A 17,745-nucleotide genomic window follows, 5' to 3' on the forward strand; every position below is an offset into this window, starting at 1 on the left:
AAAATTTGGAAAATTTCGCAATTTTCCAACTTTGAATTTTTATGCCCTTAAATCACAGACATATGTCACACAAAATACTTAATAAATAACATTTTCCACATGTCTACTTTACATCAGCACAATTTTGGAACCAAAATTTTTTTTTGTGACGGAGTTATAAGGGTTAAAAGTTGACCAGCAATTTCTCATTTTTACAACACCATTTTTTTTTAGGGACCACATCTCATTTGAAGTCATTTTGACGGGTCTATATGATAGAAAATACCCAAGTGTGACACCATTCTAAAAACTGCACCCCTCAAGGTACTCAAAACCACTTTCAAGAAGTTTATTAACCCTTCAGGTGTTTCACAGGAATTTTTGGAATGTTTAAATAAAAATGAACATTTAACTTTTTTTCACACAAAATTTATTTCAGCTCCAATTTGTTTTATTTTACCAAGGGTAACAGGAGAAAATAGACCCCAAAAGTTGTTGTACAATTTGTCCTGAGTACGCTGATACCCCATATGTGGGGGTAAACCACAGTTTGGGCGCATGGCAGAGCTTGGAAGCAAAGGAGCGCCATTTGACTTTTCAATGCAAAATTGACTGGAATTGAGATGGGACGCCATGTTGCATTTGGAGAGCCCCTGATGTGCCTAAACATTGAAACCCCTAACAAGTGACACCATTTTGGAAAGTAGACCCCCTAAGGAACTTATCTAGATGTGTGGTGAGCACTTTGACCCAACAAGTGCTTTACAGAAGTTTATAATGCAAAGCCGTAAAAATAAAAAATCATATTTTTTCACAAAAATGATCTTTTCACCCCCAATTTTTTATTTTCCCAAGGGTGAGAGAAGAAATTGGACCCCAAAAATTGTTGTGCAATTTGTCCTGAGTACGCTGATACCCCATATGTGGGTGTAAACCATTGTTTGGGCGCAGGGCAGAGCTCGGAAGGGAAGGAGCGCCATTTGACTTTTCAATGCAAAATTGACTGGAATTGAGATGGGACGCCATGTTGCATTTAGAGAGCCCTTGATGTGCCTAAACATTGAAACCCCTAACAAGTGACACCATTTTGGAAAGTAGACCCCTTAAGGAACTTATCTAGATGTGTGTTGAGCACTTTGACCCAACAAGTGCTTCACAGAAGTTTATAATGCAGAGCCGTAAAAATAAAAAATCATATTTTTTCACAAAAATGATCTTTTCACCCCCATTTTTTTATTTCCCCAAGGGTAAGAGAAGAAATTAGACCACAAAAGTTGTTGTGCAATTTGTCCTGAGTACGACGATACCCCATATGTGGGTGTAAACCATTGTTTGGGTGCATAGCAGAGCTCAGAAGGGAAGAAGCGCTATTTTACTTTTCAATGCAAAATTGACTGGAATTAAGATGGGATGCCATGTTGCGTTTGGAGAGCCCCTGATGTGCCTAAACATTAAACCCCCCCACAAGTGACACCATTTTGGAAAGTAGACCCCCTAAGGAACTTATCTAGATGTGTTTTGAGAGCTTTGAACCCCCAAGTGTTTCACTACAGTTTATAACGCAGAGCCGTGAAAATAAAAATATTTTTTTTTTTCACAAAAATGATTTTTTAGCCCCCAAGTTTTGTATTTTCACAAGGGTATCAGGATAAATTGGACCATAAAAGTTGTTGTCCAATTTGTCCTGAGTACGCTGATACCCCCTATGTGGGGGGGAACCACTGTTTGGGCGCATGACAGAGCTCGGAAGTGAAGGAGCGCCATTTGGAATGCAGACTTAAATGGATTGGTCTGCAGGCGTCACGTTGCATTTGCAGAGCCCCTGATGTACCCAAACAGTACAAACCCCCCACAAGTGACCCCATATTGGAAACTAGACCCCCCAAGGAACTTATCTAGATGTGTTGTGAGAACTTTGAACCCCCAAGTGTTTCACTACAGTTTATAACGCAGAGCCGTGAAAATATTATTTTTATTTTTTTTTCACAAAAATGAAATTTAGCCCCCAGTTTTGTATTTTCACAAGGGTATCAGGATAAATTGGACCCTAAAAGTTGTTGTCCAATTTGTCCTGAGTACGCTGATACCCCCTATGTGGGGGGGAACCACTGTTTGGGCGCATGACAGAGCTCGGAAGGGAAGGAGCGCCATTTGGAATGCAGACTTAAATGGATTGGTCTGCAGGCGTCACGTTGCATTTGCAGAGCCCCTGATGTACCCAAACAGTACAAACCCCCCACAAGTGACCCCATATTGGAAACTAGACCTCCCAAGGAACTTATCTAGATGTGTTGTGAGAACTTTGAACCCCCAAGTGTTTCACTACAGTTTATAACGCAGAGCCGTGAAAATATTATTTTTTTTTTTTTTTCACAAAAATGAAATTTAGCCCCCAGTTTTGTATTTTCACAAGGGTATCAGGATAAATTGGACCCTAAAAGTTGTTGTCCAATTTGTCCTGAGTACGCTGATACCCCCTATGTGGGGGGGAACCACTGTTTGGGCGCATGACAGAGCTCGGAAGGGAAGGAGCGCCATTTGGAATGCAGACTTAAATGGATTGGTCTGCAGGCGTCACGTTGCATTTGCAGAGCCCCTGATGTACCCAAACAGTACAAACCCCCCACAAGTGACCCCATATTGGAAACTAGACCTCCCAAGGAACTTATCTAGATGTGTTGTGAGAACTTTGAACCCCCAAGTGTTTCACTACAGTTTACAACGCAGAGCCGTGAAAATAAAACATATTTTTTTTCCCACAAAAATGATTTTTAGCCCCCCAAATTTTTATTTTCCCAAGGATAACAAGAGAACTTGGACCCCAGAAGTTGTTGTTCAATTTGTCCCTAGTACGCTGATACCCCATATGTTGAGGTAAACCCCTTTTTGGACGCACGGGAGAGCTCGGAAGGGAAGGAGCACTGTTTTACTTTTTCAACGCAGAATTGGCTGGAATTGAGATTGGACGCCATGTCGTGTTTGGAGAGCCCCTGATGTGCCTGAACAGTGGAAGCTCCCCAATTCTACCTGAAACCCTACCCCTAACCTCACCCCTAACCGTTTACTGAACATTTTCTGACAGTCATAAGTGCCACGTATATAAGTGCCACGTATTTAAGAGCCACGTATTTAAGTGCCACGTATTTCAGTGCCACGTATTTCAGTGCCACGTATTTCAGTGCCACGATATTTCAGTGCCACGTATTTCAGTGCCACGTATTTCAGTGCCACGTATTTCAGGCACTGAAAAATACGTGGCACGTAAATACTTCAGTGCCACGATATTTCAGTGCCACGATATTTCAGTGCCACGAATTTCAGTGCCACGAATTTCAGTGCCACGTATTTCAGTGCCACGTATTTCAGGCACTGAAAAATACGTGGCACGTAAATACGTGGCACTGAAATACGTGGCACGTAAATACGTGGCACGTAAATACGTGGCACTGAAATACGTGGCACTGAAATACGTGGCACTGAAATACGTGGCACTGAAATACGTGGCACTGAAATACGTGGCACTGAAATACGTGGCACTTAAATACGTGGCACTTATATACGTGGCCACTGAAATATCGTGGCACTTATATACGTATATACGTATATAAACGTATATTTCAGTGCCACGTATTTCAGTGCCACGTATTTCAGGTTAGGGGTAGGGTTAGGGTTTTTTGTTTTTTTCTTGTTTTCTTGTGTTTTTCTATAAAAACGCATGCGTTTTACCGCGTTTACATGCATTTTTTCACACATGCGGTTTTTTTAAAAAACGCATGCAGATAAAAACGCAAGTGTGAAACCAGACTAAAAGACGCTTTTTATAGCAAAAAAGTTTTTGCGTCTCCACATTTTGAGACCTATAATTTTTCCACATTTTGGTCCACAGAGTCATGTGAGGTCTTGTTTTTTGCGGGACGAGTTGACGTTTTTATTGGTAACATTTTCGGACACGTGACAGTTTTTGATCGCTTTTTATTCCGATTTTTGTGAGGCAGAAAGACCAAAAACCAGCTATTCATGAATTTCTTTTGGGGGAGGCGTTTATACCGTTCCGCGTTTGGTAAAATTGATAAAGCAGTTTTATTCTTCGGGTCAGTACGATTACAGCGATACCTCATTTATATCATTTTTTTATGTTTTGACGCTTTTATACGATAAAAACTATTTTATAGAAAAAATAATTATTTTGGCATCGCTTTATTCTGAGGACTATAACTTTTTAATTTTTTTGCTGATGATGCTGTATGGCAGCTCGTTTTTTGCGGGACAATATGACGTTTTCAGTGGTACCATGGTTATTTATATCCGTCTTTTTGATCGCGTGTTATTCCACTTTTTGTTCGGCGGTATGGTAATAAAGCGTTGTTTTTTGCCTCGTTTTTTTTTTTTTTTTTCTTACGGTGTTTACTGAAGGGGTTAACTAGTGGGCCAGTTTTATAGGTTGGGTCGTTACGGACGCGGCGATACTAAATATGTGTACTTTTATTGTTTTTGTTTGTTTTTTTTAGATAAAGAAATGTATTTATGGGAATAATATTTTTTTTTTTATTATTATTTATTTAGGAATTTTTTTTTTTTTTTTTTTTACACATGTGGAAATTTTTTTTTTTACTTTGTCCCAGGGGGGGACATCACAGATCGCTGATCTCACAGTGTGCACAGCACTCTGTGAGATCTCCGATCTCACTTACAGCCGTGCAGGCTGCAGCTTTCATCTGCAGCCTGCTCCGACCCGGAAGTGCTCCCTGCAGGACCCGGATACAGCCCCTCGGCCATTTTGGATCCGGGGCCTGCAGGGAGAAGACGTTCGGTACGAGGTGAGTACATCACCTTGTACCGATCGTCTCAGGGAAGCCCGCAGGGAGCCCCCTCCCTGCGCGATGCTTCCCTGTACCGCCGGTACACCGCGATCATGTTTGATCGCGGTGTGCCGGGGGTTAATGTGCCGGGGGCGGTCCGTGACCGCTCCTGGCACATAGTGCCGGATGTCAGCTGCGATATGCAGCCGACACCCGGCCGCGATCGGCCGCGCTCCCCCCGTGAGCGCGGCCGATCGCGTATGACGTACTATCCCGTCACCGGGAATTAAGGCCCACCCCACCTCGACGGGATAGTACGTCATACGGGCTTAAGGGGTTAAGTAGAAATGTTCAAAAATATAAAACTCAAGGATATTTTATTAAAAAAAAAAAAAAATATGTTTTTTGTCTTGGCAGATGACTGTACCAGGAGATCAGAGGGACAGCTGACCTCTTCAATTTTTAAATCTGATAATCTTGAGATCCTACAAGATACAACTAAAGTGACTGCTGTTACTCCAGATATATCGACATCCATTCACAGCAAAGATCTGTCATCCGATCCTATGAAACAGGTCCCATCTTCTGATTCATTACTGACTACTAAGGAAAATCAAAGTCACAAAAAAGGCATTAAAAAACAAACTGCTCCTAAAGCAAAGAAGTCATTTTCATGTTCAGAATGTGGGAAATGTTTTACCCAGAAATGGAGTCTAGTTATTCACCAGAGAACTCATACAGGGGAGAAGCCCTTTTCCTGTTCAGAATGTGGGAAATGTTTTATCCATAAATCATATTTGGTTAATCACCATAGAATTCACACAGGGGAGAAGCCTTTTTCCTGTTCAGAATGTGGGAAATGTTTTAACCAGAAAGGGATTCTAGATAGTCACCAGAGAACTCATACAGGGGAGATGCCTTTTTCCTGTTCAGAATGTGGGAAATGTTTTAAACACAAAGCGCTTCTTGTTAGACATCAGAGAAGTCACACAGGGGAGAAGCCTTTTTCATGTCCAGAATGTGAGAAATGTTTTAACTGGAAATCGCTTCTAGTTAGTCACCAGAGAACTCATACAGGGGAGAAGCCTTTTTCCTGTTCAGATTGTGGGAAATGTTTTAACCAGAAAGCAGATTTGGTTAATCACCGTAGAATTCACACAGGGGAGAAGCCTTTTTCCTGTTCAGAATGTGGGAAATGTTTTAGACTGAAAGGGAGTCTAGTTAGCCACCAGAGAAATCACACAGCACAGAAGCCTTTTTCCTGTTCAGAATGTGGGAAAGGTTTTATCCGGAAATCATATCTTGTTAGCCATCAAAGAACCCACACAGGGGAGAAGCCTTTTTCCTGTTCAGAATGTGGGAAATGTTTTTCAGATAAATCGGTGCTTGTTACTCACCAGAGAGCTCACACAGGGGAGAAGCCTTTTTCCTGTTCAGAATGTGGGAAATGTTTTATCCGGAAATCACATCTTGTTAGCCATCAAAGAACCCACACAGGGGAGAAACCTTTTTCCTGTTCAGAATGTGGGAAATGTTTTAACTGCAAGTCGCTTCTTGTTAGTCACCAGAAGAAAGCTCACACAGATGAGAAGCCTTTTTCCTGTTCAGAATGTGGGAAATGTTTTTACCATAAAGGGAATCTAGTTAGTCACCAGAGAACTCACACAGATGAGAAGCCTTTTTCCTGTTCAGAATGTGGGAAATGTTTTTACCGGAAAGAGAATCTAGTTAGTCACCAGAGAACTCATACAGGGGAGAAGCCTTTTTCCTGTTCAGAATGTGGGAAATGTTTTAAATGGAAACAGCTTCTTGTTAAACATCAGTACAGTCACACAGAGGAGAACTCTTTTTCGTTTCCTTAATGTGGGAAATATTTTACTTGGAAATCAACTGTTAATAAACATCAGAGACGTCACATAGGGGAGAAGCCTTTTTTATGTTCATAATGTTGGAATAGTTTTAACCAAAACTTAATCTTCTTAAAGGGGTTGTCTCTTGTCATTCCTCATGTTTGCTGACAAAAGGATAAAATTAAACGTTATTAATTCTAAATGTAAAACTATACCCATAATTCACCCCCTGAAGGTTAGTCAGTAGGTGACTAATAGAAAAAACATGTACCCCACAGTTCAGTATGTAGGGTGAGGTGACGTATATACACTCACTCTCCAAGCCTCTCATTTCTACGGGTTTCATCGTCCTCACTAGGGTTGAGCAACTTTTACTTTTTTGGGGTCGAGTCGGGTTTTGCGAAACCCGACTATCTCAAAAGTCGAGTCGAGTGCAATCTGCCGATTATCGCGAAAAGTCAGGGATCGACGGAAAGACGAAACCCAATGCAAGTCAATGGGGAAGCATAGTCGGCAGTGAGTGGGGGGCCAGGAAAACACCTACAGTGCCCATTTTAATGGTAAAAACATCCATTCTTGTTACTGAAGCTTGTCAATCTTAATTTACTTTATAATAATAGTTAGGCATTGGAAATTGGGGGTCATTTGGCTAAAGTTGTGGGGGGTAGGGCTGGTTCAAGTATTTAGTGGGCCCAGGAAACGTGGACCACATCACGGCAGTGGAGCAGGGAGAGGTAAGTATTTCAACTTTGCAAGTGCTGTGATTCTGAGCAAGCAGGGGGGGCCACTCGTTCGCATTGGCACTGGCACAGGGCCTCTCAAAGCACGGCGGTGTGTTTGCACGGCGGGGGCGCCTCCCACCGGCAGTGACACTTTTGCGTACTATGAGGGGCCCTGTGCCAGTGATGTCGCCAACTAGTATGCCCCCCCACCTGATGAAGGAACCTGTACTTTCATCTGCACCTTCCTCTTTGTCCCCGTGTAAGGTGGTATAGTATGCGGGAAGGGGAACCTGACTTTCAGCAGGGTCAGATTCTGCCTGTGTAGCGTGCAAGGGGAATGTAGTGGTCTGGGTCAATGTATCAGCAGACTCATCTAGCACTGGCTGGGCAATGGGCAGGATGCGGAGGAAACACAGATATAGGCCCAAATAATAAAGTGGGCTAAATGCAGTTCAAAATTGGTAACAGGTCTAACCAGGCGGCATTGCTTTGTTCAGTGGAGGACAACTGTAATGAGAGGCTGACACAGTGAGTAGGCCCAAATAAGTAACTAGGCTAAATGCAGTTCTAAATTGGTAACTGTAGGAAACAGGCGGCACTGCTTTGTTCAGTGGAGGAGAACACCAAGCAGCGGCAGACACCATTACTAGGCCCCAACCAAACTAGTAGGCCAACTGCAGTGTTACATTAACAACTACCTAATGAGAGCCTGAAGGTTGAAGCTCAAGAAAACCAAACAGGAGGAAACCCAGGAGCGGCAGACACCGTTAGAAGGCCCCAACCAAACTAGTAGGGCAACTGCAGTGTTATATAAACAACTACTTAATGAGAGCCTGAAGGTTGAAGCTAAGACAAGTAAACCTGGAGGAGAACACCAAGGAACGGCAGACACCGTTAGTAGGCCCCAACCAAAGTAGTAGGGCAACTGCAGTGTTATATAAACAACTACTTAATGAGAGCCTGAAGGTTGAAGCTCAGACAAGTAAACCTGGAGGAAGACAAGGAATGGCAGACACTGTTATTAGGCCCCAACCAAAGTAGTAGGGAAACTACAGTGTTATATAAACAACTACTTAATGAGAGCCTGAAGGTTGAAGCTCAGACAAGTAAACCTGGAGAACACCAAGGAATGGCAGACACCGTTAGTAGGCCCCAACCAAAGTAGTAGGGCAATTGCAGTGTTATATGAACAACTACTTAATGAGAGCCTGAAGTGTTGTGAATTCCGCTCTTGGGCTCCCTCCGGTGGTTGTAAGTGGCACTTTTGTGAGTTCTGCTCTTGGGCTCCCTCCGGTGGTTTTAAGTGGTACTGCTGCTCCTTGGATTTAGTAGTCAGCAGCTGCTTCCACTGATTGTTTTCTGGCTCGGCTATTTAGCCTGGTTTTATCCTTCAGCCTGTGCCAGTATTCAAAGGTTCCTGGTTGGATTCACATCTCTGCTTGGATTTCCCTGATATTCTGACCAGTTCAGCAAAGATAAGTCCTTGTTTTGTTCTTTTGCAGTCCACTTGTTGTGGACTTAATCTTTCTGCACTTTCTATGTTTTTTTCTAGTCCAGCTTGTCAGTATGGATTTATTCAGTTAAGCTGGAAGCTCTGGGAAGCAGATTTACCCTCCACACCTTTAGTCAGGTGTGGAGATTTTTGTAAACTCTGGGGTGGATTTTACTAGGTTTTAATACTGACCGCACAGTATTCTGTCCTGTTCTATTTATCTAGCTAGACTGGCCTCCTTTGCTACATCCTGGTTTCATTCTGCGTATGTCATTTCCCTCTCCACTCACAGTCAATATTTGTGGGGGGCTGTCCTATCCTTTGGGGATTTTCTCTGAGGCAAGATAGCTTTCCTGTTTCTATCTTTAGGGGAAGTTAGTCCTCCGGCTGTGACGAGGTGTCTAGGGAGTGACAGGAACATCCCACGGCTACTTCTAGTGTTGTGTTAAGCTCAGGAACTGCGGTCAGTACAGGTACCACCTCCTCCAGAGCATGTCCCATGTTGCTCCTAAACCACCAGTTCATAACAGTACAACTGGCCAAGAATGAATTGGATGCATCTCAAAAGAAGGAAAAGGAAGTTCTGAGCCATTTTTTTTCTGCAGTCTGTTTTGTGTTTTTTTTCCTCTTAATCTCTGGGTGGTTCAGGATTTTGGCGCGGGCATGGATGTTCAGTGTTTGTTTTCTCGTGTGGATCTGTGAAGGAACAAATTATGAAAGATTCTCCATTTTGTGCTTTGACTCCATTTTCTTGTTGGTCAAAGATAAATTCTGTTATTTAATTAGGTAAAAGGTTACAGCTGCCATGAAGTAACTTTATCTTGTTGTTCACAAGCCTGTTATTCAACTAGGCTATGGTTTATAATTGGTATAAAGACCTTGAGTCTTCTGACTCGAGCCAGATAATAGATTCGGGGGTGTATTGCTATACAAGATTGAGGCACCTGTGAGATGTCTTTCTATGCCAAGAAGATATCACCATATATGTAGTTTCCGGTTTTTCTGTATTCTCATGGGTTAAGTTTTTCCTGCAGTCTTATAGGTTAAGAACTGTGAGCGTGTTCTTATGCTGATTGGTTGAAGTAGAATTTGCTAACATGATAAAAGTACAATACAATAAAACGGGGGCCAGAGATCTGCTCGATCCCCCATACAGAGGTACAAGTCTCCGTCTGGTCATTTTCAGTTGCCGGCAACGCCTTGTAGATTAATTTGGAAATCACTGAGTTAACCGTGAAGGATCAATTTAGATCCTCCCTCAACAGTTGGCGCCCGAGAACGTGGGGCCCCAAGCAGGAACGCCTCTGCCCCCCGGAGGACAAGACAAAGGACCCTCGGACCAGACACAGGCACTGGAAAATTGGGACTGATCATCCCCCACAACACCCACGGTAAGTTGGCAGTTATACTGTCCAGACTGACCGTTTGGTGTGGTTTTCCTGTGTTTGTTGCTGGAAAGAGGATCTGAGGTTTGTCCCCGATGGTGGGGTGATTTTTGGGTGGAATCATATAGAGGTGTAGTTCCACTGGCAGCCCAGTGCTCGAACCGTACCTCATAAGGGACGGACACCCCGGATTGACCAGTGATGTAATTCTCTTTACAGTCAAAATATCCTTAATTCCTGATCACTGTTAGAATCAGGCGCGGTGAGGTGATCGAAGATTGGGTAGGATGCGTAACTCAGGAATATAAAGAAGTATACAGTATATATCCAGAGGTGTCCGGAGGGAAGTCTAAGACGCCCTCCTCCTTTCACTGAGTACTGCGTTTTTGGGTTGTCCCAGTGGGGGACAGAGAGACCCAGTGGAACAAAACCATAAGGCCGTCGGTATTGTGCACGACAAGTAAGGATATTTAGCTCAAAAGGTGAATCATGTTTCCGTGGAACAAAAAGAAGACTTTGAATTTGTGTGATGAATTTTATATTGTTAGCCCAAAGACAGGGAAAGAAATCTGTCAGGAATGCAGGGAAAATATTCTCAATCTGGTATGTGAATTGTGTGATGAAGGTTTTGTAGAAATTAAGTCTGAGAACTGCTGTATTCCGTTTCTGTGTTTATCTCTAAGATACCCGATGGGAGGGGTCAGACAGCTGCTCTATTGTTTTCTGCTTTCTCTGTTGAGGAATGCTGTGATTTTCTTATCTCTGTGTTTCTGGTGGGGAGGGGGCGCGTGGTTGCGCTCTGGGTTTCTCTGTATTTTCTTGGTGTGTAGTACGCGCTTGTAGATCTGTGTTTTGTTTAAAGCGACAATATTGTTTTGAAGTACAAAGAAATATTATACGTTAAAATTGGAAATTGAAAGTGAAATATAGTGCCTAGTTTTAGAAGGAAACTTGTAAGTGATTGTTTGGTTATCAGTGTAATTGAAAGATTGGTAAAAGATTTACCTGCTTCAAGTTGAGTGGTTGATATATAGTAAATTGAGGATCAACAGAGGAAGTGAATTACGTTGAAAAAGGAAAGTTGTCTATTACTATGACAAAAAACTGGATGTTTTGTGGTGCAAGAAGGAACTAAGAAAGTGACTGAGATTAATGTGTCAGGAAAGCAAACAATCAAAAATTTGGGACATTGGGGGTCTCCCTGCTAGATGATATGGTCCCTCCCCAGGAAATTAAGCCTCTACTCCCGACTGTAAGCCCTATGCCCCTTAACCCCAAGGTACCAATATATCGTGGACTGCCGAGAAGTTCTATGGGCGTCTTATGGTAGTATTTAAAGATCTGGGATTCTTATTGTAACAAAAAGCCTATTCACACCTTTTTGTGGCAGTGTTAATGTCCGGCCTTAAATCTGAATTGAAAGAGGCAATAATGTCAGTCAGACCCGATATTGAGATCTCCATTCCAGACGATGCATTGAAAAAAAAAGTAGTACAAAGTTTTCAGAAGAACTTAACCCACTCTACATCGGCAAAGAAATTAAAGGTTAAATCAGCAGCCGCAGCAATTCTTACTCGCTCTCTAGCCCCCACACACAGCTGCAAGGACGCATTATCAGTGGCCCACGTAACAGACTCCAGCTCTTGCCCTCCTCCCACCGTACACAAATCCAGTCTCATACTAAAATATTCCTTTTAACCCTATGTCTGGGAATCTCACTCCCCAGCTCCGCCATGTCAATTCTCAGATCAAGAGCTTGTTTTAATTGGTGTAGATGGCAGACCCAATAAATATACTCTTATAAAACCTATCCCGGTGGGACCCTTTCCCTGAGGTTACTGCTCAGTTTCTAATCTCTCCCATATGTCCGGTAAATTTACTGGGGGCAGATTTATTATCACAGTTCCGCTCCAGAATACAATTCCAAGATGATGGTCAGATGGTCCTTACGTTATATAACCCCTATGCAGATGAACATAATGAGATGTGTATCCTACATGCCCTTCCTACGGTTATGATGGTCCTGATAGACCCAGATTCTCCCCCAATAATGCCTGTAGAGCCAGTAAAAGTGTTTCTCAAACCTGGTGCCCCTTTTCCCAAAGTCCATCAATACCCTTTGAAACATGATCAGGAGTGGGGCCTCAAGGGACAAATACAAATGTTACTCGATAATGGTGCCCTGGTACCCTGTGTTTCCCCATGTAACACACCCTTGTTTCCCGTTAAGAAAAGCCCCCACTCGGCCAACCCCCTATGTACCGGTTGGTACAAGGTCTATGGGCAGTTAATGCAGTTACTGTTCTAGAAACTCCGGTGCCTAATCCACATACTCTTTTTTGTCCCAGATACCTCAGGATGCTGCTTGGTTCACAGTCATTGACCTCGCCGATGTCTTGCCAGTTTCTGTTTGCATTCACTTATCAGGGATGACAATTGATGTGGACAGTTATGCCACAAGGGGCCCAAAATAGTCCCAATCAGTTTGCAAAAAATATGGGCGAGTGTCTTTTTACCCTGTCAGTTAAATCACCCCTATGTCACGCTGCTTCAGTATGTGGCTGATCTTTTGTTGTGTGCACGAACAGAGCAGGAAGCCATTGTTGCCACTCCTCAAGTATCTGGCAGATCTGAACTGTCGGGTTTCGGCCTCGAAACTTCGGTTCTGCCTTGGTCAAGTGATATTTTTGGGTCACTGTCTCCTTCAGGGTGCCAGACACCTCGCAAAAGAAAGAAAAATAGCCATCAGCTCCCTTCCTTTTCCAAAAGATGAGACTGAACTCCACCGTTTTCTTGGACTATGTACTTATTGTCGTCAGTGGATACCGGACGCATCCCGCATAATGCAACCTCTCTACAATGCCCTGGAAGACGGTTTAAGATATGCTGATTTTGGCAGATTCCACATACGCAATTCCGGATACGCTGTTACTACGGAAGATACTGTAGTGCACGAAGCTGCACTCCCTCCCTCCCTCACTGTCAGCACAAGAAGCAAAACTTCAGGCTCTGTCTACTGCATGTGTTCTGACCAAAGACAGGCAGGCTAATATATACATGGACTCACAGTATGCATTTGGTATTGCTCATGATTTCGGAGCCCTATGGGCCAATCGAGGGTTTATTACTACCGCTGGGACTCCAGTGAAGAATGCTGAAGCTGTTAAAACCCTCATGGACTCAATCAAATTACCTACCCAGGTGGCCATTATCAAAGTTAAGGTGCACGGTCCTAGGAAAAGTCCACACACTGTTGGTAACGCCTTTGTGGATATGCAAGCAAAAGCTGCTGCTCTCCTACCCGTTGAACAGACCATACCAACTATGGTGACCACACGCTCTCAGCGTAAACAGTTACAAGAAACACTGACTCTACAGGAACCTGATGATCTACGCCAGACTGAAGTTTTCTGTCGGACCCCACGAGACCGCTTAATGACGATGCAGAGAATGTCCCCAAAGGAAGAAGTGAAGCAGTGGAAGGCTGATGGAGCACGTATGGACAATGGTCTCTGGAAAAAGGACCAACTTGTGTGTCTCCCTAAGCGGATGTACCCTGCTATTGCCACGTGGGCACATGGGCCCACACATCGAGGAAAAAAATGTACAAAAATTCTACTGGGCTCCAGGTATTTCTACAGTCCTGACAGCACTCAACCGTCCATGTAATATCTGTCAGACCTGCAATCCCGGTCAACTTCAATGTGTACCCTCGAAGCACCTTGCTAAGCCCGACTATCATTTCCAAAGGCTCCAGGTGGACCACATCACGTTGCCTAAGTCTGGAAGGTATGAATATTGTCTGGTGGTTGTCGACATGTTCTCCAGTTGGCCGGAAGCATTCCCCGTTACCAACATGACTGCAAAGACTACAGTGAAGAAACTGGTGATGGAAGTTATAGGCAGATATAGTGTTCCAGAAGTCGTCGAAAGTGACCAAGGCCCGGCCTTTTCTTCTCATGTGTATCAGGTTTTGATAATGCTTGGATCCACTGTAGCCCTCCATACTCTGTACTATCCACAATCCAGTGGGAAAGTTGAGAGGCTGAATGGCACACTGAAGGGACAATTGACCAAAATGATGCAGGAGACTATGGCTCCATGGCCAGGGCTCTTACCCATTGTACTGTACCACATTCGTACTACCCCTAAGGCAAAGCCTGTCCCCATATGAGATACTGTTTAGTGTTAGGCCCCGAGTTGCAAATTTCCAGCTTCAATAGTTGTCAGAAGAAACTGACCGTACTGTTCAATATGTTATTCAGCTTAGTAAAGATCTTGCTAACATCTATGTTTTAGTTTCTTCTTCCCTTCTAGATTCAGCAGAAACCGACACTTGTCACAATTTAAAGTCTGGTGGTTTCGTGGTCGTGAAAAGCCATGTCAGAAAACACGGACTAGAACCCTTGTATGACGGTCCCTACCAAGTCCTCCTCATTCTGTCAGTAAAGCTGGAAGGAAGGCCGACATGGATCTACGCATCGCAATGCACGCTGGTCAAACAGACTAGTAGCAAATAAGAGGACATAATGTTTTGTTTTTTTGTATTGCCATATAATAATATTGGTAACCGCATGGGACAGCCTAAATTCCCCAATATCCTTGAATAATAAGTTTGTACAATATCATGAAAGATTAGTAGTACAGATGGGTATAGCTAATAAAATTGTCAGTTCTGTTTTTATTTACCCTATGATTACACAAATGTGGGATAAATTGGTTAGGGCCACAGACTATCTAGATGATCAAATTTGGGATATATCGGATATACTTAATACTACTGTTGTCCAAAACCAATTTATTATAGTCACTAATCAATATACTGTAGTATTGGATTACTTAACAGCAGCACAGGGTGGTACGTGTCAGGTTATTGGACCCGCTTGCTGTTATTATATAGATCCCAATAGCACTATGAAGTTAAAGTTAGAGGATATTCAAAGACTCAGAGATTAATATGATAAAGACAATGACCGTAATAAGGACAGTTGGTGGGCAGACACCTTCTCCTTTCTTAATCCAGCAAATTGGTTTGAGGGACTTGGGGGCTGGATAGCTGGAATCTTGCAAACTTTGTTATATATTGTTGCCTTTATCCTTGTTATGTATGTAATACTAAAACTTGTTCTTTGGTGTATTTCTGTATGTATTCGGAAATTCTGCACTAAGACAACTAATGATGATACCAAAAGTGTTGCCACCCCTGCTCTTCTCTACACCAATTTCACAAAGATACCAGATGAAGATGTTGAAGCCAAGAGCATGGCTATCTTCAAAAGATCCCCACTACTGTTATCAATAATTGTTATTCGTAAATTCTAGTATACAGGGGGGACGGGTACGCCGCAACAGCCATGGCTGGTAACATGGCACCAGTTATGTGAAGACCAGTACCCCTCGAGCTTAGAGCTTGGGATAGTACCTCTGATGCTGGACATTACTTAACAAAATTTATCTAGGGGGAATGTGAAGGAACAAATTATGAAATATTCTCGATTTTGTGCTTTTACTCCATTTTCTTGTTAGTCAAAGATAAATTCTGTTATTCAATTAGGTAAAAGGTTACAGCTGCCATGAAGTAACTTTATCTTGTTGTTCACAAGCCTGTTATTCAACTAGGCTATGGTTTATAATTGGTATAAAGACCTTGAGTCTTCTGACTCGAGCCAGATAATAGATTCGGGGGTGTATTGCTATACAAGATTGAGGCACCTGTGAGATGTGTCTTTCTATGCCAAGAAGATATCACCATATATGTAGTTTCCGGTTTTTCTGTATTCTCATGGGTTAAGTTTTTCCTGCATTTTTATAGGTTAAGAACTGTGAGCGTGTTCTTATGCTGATTGGTTGAAGTAGAATTTGCTAACATGATAAAAGTACAATACAATAAAACGGGGGCCAGAGATCTGCTCGATCCCCCATACAGAGGCACAAGTCTCCGTCTGGTCATTTTCAGTTGCTGGCAACGCCTTGTAGATTAATTTGGAAATCACTGAGTTAACCGTGAAGGATCAATTTAGATCCTCCCTCAACAGATCAACTTGCTGCAAGAGTACAGAGTATCCAAGATTATGTTGTCCAGACTCCGGCTTTAGAGCCTAGAATTCCAACCCCTGATTTGTTTTTTTGGGACAGATCCAAGTTTTTGAACTTTAAAAATAACTGCAAATTGTTTTTTGCCTTGAAACCCCGTTCTTCTGGTGATTCCATTCAGCAGGTTAAAATTGTCATCTCTCTGCTGCGTGGTGACCCTCAGGACTGGGCATTCTCCCTTGAATCAGGGGATCCGGTATTACTTAATGTAGATGCATTTTTTCAAGCGCTCGGATTATTGTATGACGAACCTAATTCTGTGGATCATGCAGAAAAGACCTTGTTGGCCCTGTGTCAGGGTCAGGAAGCGGCAGAAGTATACTGCCAGAAATTTAGAAAATGGTCTGTGCTCACTAAATGGAATGAGGAGGCTCTGGCAGCAATTTTCAGAAAGGGTCTTTCTGAAGCCCTTAAAGATGTTATGGTGGGGTTCCCCACGCCTGCTGGTTTGAGCGAATCTATGTCTATAGCCATTCAGATTGATCGGCGCCTGCGCGAGCGCAAAGTTGTTCACCATATGGCAGTATCCTCTGAGCAGAGTCCTGAGCCTATGCAATGTGATAGGATTTTGACTAGAGCAGAACGGCAGGGATTCAGACGCCAGTATAGGCTGTGTTTTTACTGTGGTGATTTTGCTCGTTATTTCTGATTGCCCTAAGCATACTAAGAGGGTCGCTAGGTCTGTTACCATCAGTACTGTACAGCCTAAATTTCTCTTATCTGTGACCTTGATTTGCTCATTATCGTCCTTTTCTGTCATGGCATTTGTGGATTCAGGCGCTGCCCTGAACTTGATGGATTTGGAATTCGCCAGGCGCTGTGGTTTTTCCTTGCAGCCTTTGCAGAGCCCTATTCCTTTGAGGGGCATTGATGCCACACCGTTGGCCAAGGGATAAACCTCAGTATTGGACTCAGCTGACCATGTGCATGGCTCCAGCACATCAGGAAGATTGCCGTTTTTTGGTGTTGCATAATTTGCATGATGTTGTTGTACTGGGTTTTCCATGGTTACAGGGACATAATCTGGTGCTGGATTGGAAATCTATGTCTGTGACTAGTTGGGGTTGTCAAGGGGTACATAGTGACGTTCCTTTGATGCCAATTTCCTCTTCCCCCTCTTCTGAAGTTCCTGAGTTTTTGTCGGATTTCCAGGATGTATTTGATGAGCCCAAGTCCAGTTCCCTTCCTCCACATAGGGACTGTGATTGTGCTATTAACTTGATTCCTGGCTGTAAGTTCCCTAAGGGCCGTCTTTTAAATTTGTCTGTGCCAGAGCATGCCGCCATGCGGAGTTATGTTAAGGAGTCTTTGGAGAAGGGGCATATTCGGCCGTCTTCCTCACCATTGGGAGCGGGATTCTTTTTTGTTGCCAAGAAGGATGGCTCCTTGAGACCCTGTATTGATTATCGCCTTCTTAATAAGATC

The 17,745-nt window shown here is 43.1% G+C and overlaps 1 protein-coding gene and 1 pseudogene across 2 annotated transcripts in view; one reads left to right on the forward strand and one right to left on the reverse strand.

Moving 5' to 3' along the window:
* LOC143767123 (uncharacterized) overlaps positions 1 to 16,346 on the forward strand; it is a 117,479-nt gene extending 101,133 nt beyond the window's left edge. The window contains exon 8 of the mRNA XM_077255146.1: positions 5,196 to 16,346. Coding sequence (XP_077111261.1) covers positions 5,196 to 6,640 — 1,445 coding nt within the window. The 3' untranslated portion in view covers positions 6,641 to 16,346. The remainder of the gene's footprint in view (positions 1 to 5,195) is intronic.
* Positions 1 to 17,745, reverse strand: part of LOC143768290 (uncharacterized) — a 457,435-nt pseudogene that overhangs the window by 208,974 nt on the left and 230,716 nt on the right. The window lies entirely within an intron of this gene.

This window comes from Ranitomeya variabilis, chromosome 4, assembly GCF_051348905.1.
Source record: "Ranitomeya variabilis isolate aRanVar5 chromosome 4, aRanVar5.hap1, whole genome shotgun sequence".
NCBI classification, from domain to species: Eukaryota; Metazoa; Chordata; class Amphibia; order Anura; family Dendrobatidae; genus Ranitomeya; species Ranitomeya variabilis.